Genomic DNA, 5000 nt, shown 5'->3' on the forward strand with positions numbered 1-5000 from the left:
CTTGTTTTCGAGGAGCCATTGAACGTCTGCTTGTTATCGAGGAGCCCATCAACATCTGCTTGTTTTCGAGGAGCCATTGAACGTCTGCTTGTTATCGAGGAGCCCATCAACGTCTACTTGTTGCCGAGGAGCCTTTGAACGTCTGCTTGTGTCGAGGAGCAGTTGAACGTCTGCTTGTTTTCGAGGAGCCATTCAACGTCTGCTTGTTATCGAGGAGCCACTGAACGTCTGCTTGTGTCGAGGAGCAATTGAACGTCTGCTTGTTTTCGAGGAGCCATTGAACGTCAGCTTGTTGTCGAAAAGCAATTTACGTTGAACGTGTGCTTGTTTTCGAGAAGCTATTCAACGTCTGCTTGTTTTCGAGGAGCCATTGAACGTCTGCTTGTTATCGAGGAGCCCATCAACGTCTACTTGTTGCCGAGGAGCCATTGAACGTCTGCTTGTGACGAGGAGCAATTGAACGTCTGCTTGTTTTCGAGGAGCCATTCAACGTCTGCTTGTTATCGAGGAGCCACTGAACGTCTGCTTGTGTCGAGGAGCAATTGAACGTCTGCTTGTTTTCGAGGAGCCATTGAACGTCAGCTTGTTGTCGAAAAGCAATTTACATTGAGCGTCTGCTTGTTTTCGAGGAGCCATTGAACGTCTGCTTGTTGAAACTTGAAACTTGCTAATTTGATGAAACGCCTATTTATATAATTATATTCAATGGCGTTGTACAAAACATATATATGTAGATAAAATTGATAAAAAAATAAGAGGTATTGATAATATCATGCAGCATTAATTGAAGGATTAATGATCTTAATATGTGTGATATAAATAATAATGCTGAAAGAAACTTAAGCAATAAACAATACCGGCTACACTATTAAAACACAGTAAAATTAAAATATTATGTAATAAATGATATAACTAGGGTTAAGATAATAATTATAATGATATTATGACAAATATTTGGCAACATAAAGACACTGTTTTTCATTAACTAAAAGGATACGTAAAAGGGTATTTCTGCACTCTGGCTGTCGGATCCCACAGCTTGTTTTCGAGGAGCCATTGAACGTCTGCTTGTTATCGAGGAGCCAATCAACGTCTACTTGTTGCCGAAGAGCCATTGAACGTCTGCTTGTGTCGAGGAGCAATTTAACGTCTGCTTGTTTTTGAGGAGCCATTGAACGTCTGCTTGTTTTCGAGGAGCCATTGAACGTCTGCTTGTTATCGAGGAGCCAATCAACGTCTACTTGTTGCCGAGGAGCCATTGAACGTCCACTTGTGTCGAGGAGCAATTGAACGTCTGCTTGTTTTCGAGGAGCCATTGAACGTCAGTTTGTTGTCGAGGAGTCATTGACATTGAACGTCTGTTTGTGTCGAGGAGCCATTGAACGTGTGCTTGTTTTCGATGAGCCATTGAACGTCTGCTTGTGTCGAGGAGCTATTGAACGTCTGCTTGTTTTCGAGGAGCCATTGAACGTCAGTTTGTTGTCGAGGAGTCATTGACATTGAACGTCTGCTTGTGTCGAGGAGCCATTGAACGTCTGCTTGTTTTCGAGGAGCCATTTAACGTCTGCTTGTGTCGAGGAGCGATTGAACGTCTGCTTGTTTTCGAGGAGCCATTGAACGTCTGCTTGTGTCGAGGAGCTATTGAACGTCTGCTTGTGTCGAGGAGCCATTTAACGTCTGCTTGTTTTCGAGGAGCCATTTAACGTTTGCTTGTGTCGAGGAGCTATTGAACGTCTGCTTGTTTTCGAGGAGCCATTGAACGTCTGCTTGTTGTCGAGGAGTCATTGAACGTCCGCTTGTTTTCGAGGAGCCATTGAACGTCTGCTTGTTGTCGGTGGGCAATTCAACGTCTGTTTTTGCTTGTCTGTAGCAGGAGGCAACATGAAACATGAAACATTGGAGATCATGATAAATTCGGAATATGCCTGATCATATTGACATCTGTAAATATTTTAAGACAAAAAGCGCGCTCCAAACTTGATAGATTTAAACGTGTAGGAGACGACGTTAATAAGTCTAAAGGACAAATGACCGTACGTTGTGTCATTCAAAACTTATCGTTTTACAATACAGAACATTTGCAATCGATCGTTTTGACATTCCAAAAAAGTGTAGGCTTCGGCCTACACTGTCTAAGTTAAGCTACGCCCATTACATTATTGATTACAGTAAAAACTACCAATGCTACCAATTCTTAAACAGAATGTTAATGCTATGATTACTTGTTATTATGTGTATGTTGTTTATAAGCAATCATACATTTCCGTATTTAAACATTACATTACTTTTAAATTAATTGACATTTGGAAGTTTTTACTTCGTCACACATTAGAAAACACTGCACTAATTGTAAAACACGCAGTGTTTGCAGTAGCGACCAATAGTATTGAGATTAGAGAGCCATATATCTTACATTCCTGTTGCACATCGTTGAATCCATATCAATGGGCTGCAGTTGCGACAACACGAAGCAATGTCTCGCCTCTTTTACTGAGCAGGTGCTGCTGAATCATATCCCAACCACTGCCGGGTTCTGGATAGGGGCCGCCGTCTGCTGTTCAGACGACTACTTCCGGGGTCTTATCAAGGTAACATGAACCGGACGACTAGCGCTTGGTGATAGAGGGTTTGGGAGGGAAGTTTGCAATACTATAACAATCTGTTACTACAATATTTATATTTTATAACTACATGTATTTAAATCTATGTTGAAGCACATTACTAAGCGGTTTGAATAAATATGAACGCTTCTTACCATGGGGCGTATTACACATCTGGTCCGAATCAGGCAGCTTGAGTTACGCTTTAAATGTTTTAATGTATATTAAGGCTACAGCGAATACGCCGCGGGGGGCAAATCCGGCTTAATAAGGTTGATTTTACACGTAATTCATAACACTGCTGTATTATATCATTGTTTTAGTTAATACTTATTTGGTAAATATCTGTCGTGTAGGATGTTCTTGTTTGGTATAAGGCCTAGTAATTAACCCGTATAAGTAAAATGTGTTAAAGTATCCTATTATACATCGTGTTTACTGCGCTTGCAGACTGTCAAGGTATGGAACCACGATTTGTCAGCAGAGGATATTAACGAGTCCATGTACAACACCGGAATGGCCAACTCTACCGTGAGTTCAACTCTTGTCTTACGCTTGGAATTTTTTTGTTGCTGTGTTAGAACATTTTATAAGTGTATTTTCCTGCCTTCATTGATACCTTGGATTCCATCTTAACTATATCGATACTTCGACAAAGCAACTACAAGTCATCATTGACGTCATGCAACATAATTCATATCCACCCCTCTTTAATAGGTCAAGGTCTAGCAAAACTAATTTAATACAGTTCTTCCGTCAATTACGACCCTCATATAGCATCAGTTGCTGTTGTTTAACATATATGTGGTTATGGTTTTCACTCGGAAATCTGGAGGTCCCAGACTCGATCCTAACTCCGGAAGCGTTGCGAATAGTTTATGTAAAGACACAGAGTACTGGATCTATATTAGAATCTGACTCGATAGTGCCTCGACGATTTTAAGTCTTGCGTTGAAGTCGTACTAAAATAGGCAAACATAAAATGTCCAGATATGTTACCGGTTTCAGAACGAGGCCATGTACAACGGTCTGGTTGGACACTGGGAGCTAGGGGACACCGTCATGCCTCCCTGCACCGGGAACGGCGTCGTCGACCACAGCGGCGTTGACTGGATCCTCAGGGACCATGACATCATTTCTGGTGAGTCATTCTGGTTACGTCACGGAAATATGCATATATTGACTCATGCATGTGTGCTCACAACTCACAAGCACAGGATACGTTTACACAAAAATCTACATTTTCCTCATCTGTCGCGTCTTGACTGCAATATGTAGTTAATGAGATTTGTTTTGCCCTTGCGTATGGTTCACTCAAAATTTGTGGTATTTTAGATTTAATCTGTTAATGAAACTTGAGAACGGACATGCATCTATTACATGCGAAATGGACTTTACGACCCGGAACTAATAATCATGTCTTTTATTCAGATGAAACCAATTATACATATTTTAATTAAACCCATGCACATAGTATCAATAACGGATGAAGAAGAGCATTTTTGCAAGAGAAGTTTCATCGTACTTTCGTCGTTAATATTATAAAGGTATCCACTGCAACATCAGCCGGTTTGTCGTGCCCGAGGGGGTGACGGTGGTCGTAGCAAGGTATAACGGTAACGGTACAGGAGGCGTACTGGACGTCACCGCCCTGGTAAGGGACGTGGCAGAGGCGCATTAAAGTTACAAACTTTTATACGTATACATATGATTGTCACCCATTGAATTTTCAGCCTACTGCAAAAATTAAAATCAGTGAAATGTACATTCAATGATTCTATGGCTTACAAGTCATATTGTTCTTGCTCGGAAATACATAATGCAGTTACAGGAATGATACATAAAATTAGTTTTCGGTAATAACATAAATTAGTCCTACGTCAGATTAAACATTCTTCAAAATATTATTCGAACATTCTTTGGAAAACAAAACAATATGCAATTTCCTGTTTCAAGGAGGCACAAATAGACGGCTATATCGACGCCGTCGGAGCGGGATATAGAGGTGGTTCAACGCCACAGGCACCAGGCGAAGGCGGGGTACAAGGGGAGTCTTATACAGGTAGGCAAGAAAACGTCTTACGGTAAACATTTTATAAATTGATGGGGCTTATGCACAGGTATTAAGCCGTGTCTTGAAACATCTTGATCTTGATGCATTAAAAAGCATCTTGAATTGCAATTCAATTAAACAGCCTATTGCGTTACAAGTAAACTTATACGAGTAGCTTCCTGTAGTTGGAGTTTTTTCCTACAGAAATATCAAATAAACATTGTATAAACAAGTGCATTTTTTAAATGACAAATTTTGTGGTAATTTTGAGTAATTATAATTCCGCATATTCGCGCCTAGCCAAAAAGCCGATCTTATCCGAATAGTTCAACTAATACACTACAAGT

General features: G+C 40.6%; 1 protein-coding gene across 1 annotated transcript in view; it reads left to right on the forward strand.

Annotated features, from left to right (window-relative positions):
- Window positions 1-5000, forward strand: part of LOC127859290 (uncharacterized) — a 72698-nt gene that overhangs the window by 34448 nt on the left and 33250 nt on the right. Inside the window, exons 16-20 of the mRNA XM_052396532.1 lie at window positions 2499-2588; window positions 3051-3131; window positions 3609-3741; window positions 4148-4254; window positions 4557-4662. Of these exons, the coding sequence (XP_052252492.1) occupies window positions 2499-2588; window positions 3051-3131; window positions 3609-3741; window positions 4148-4254; window positions 4557-4662 (517 nt within the window). The remainder of the gene's footprint in view (window positions 1-2498; window positions 2589-3050; window positions 3132-3608; window positions 3742-4147; window positions 4255-4556; window positions 4663-5000) is intronic.

This window comes from Dreissena polymorpha, chromosome 15 (assembly GCF_020536995.1).
Source record: "Dreissena polymorpha isolate Duluth1 chromosome 15, UMN_Dpol_1.0, whole genome shotgun sequence".
In the NCBI taxonomy this organism is placed as follows: domain Eukaryota; kingdom Metazoa; phylum Mollusca; class Bivalvia; order Myida; family Dreissenidae; genus Dreissena; species Dreissena polymorpha.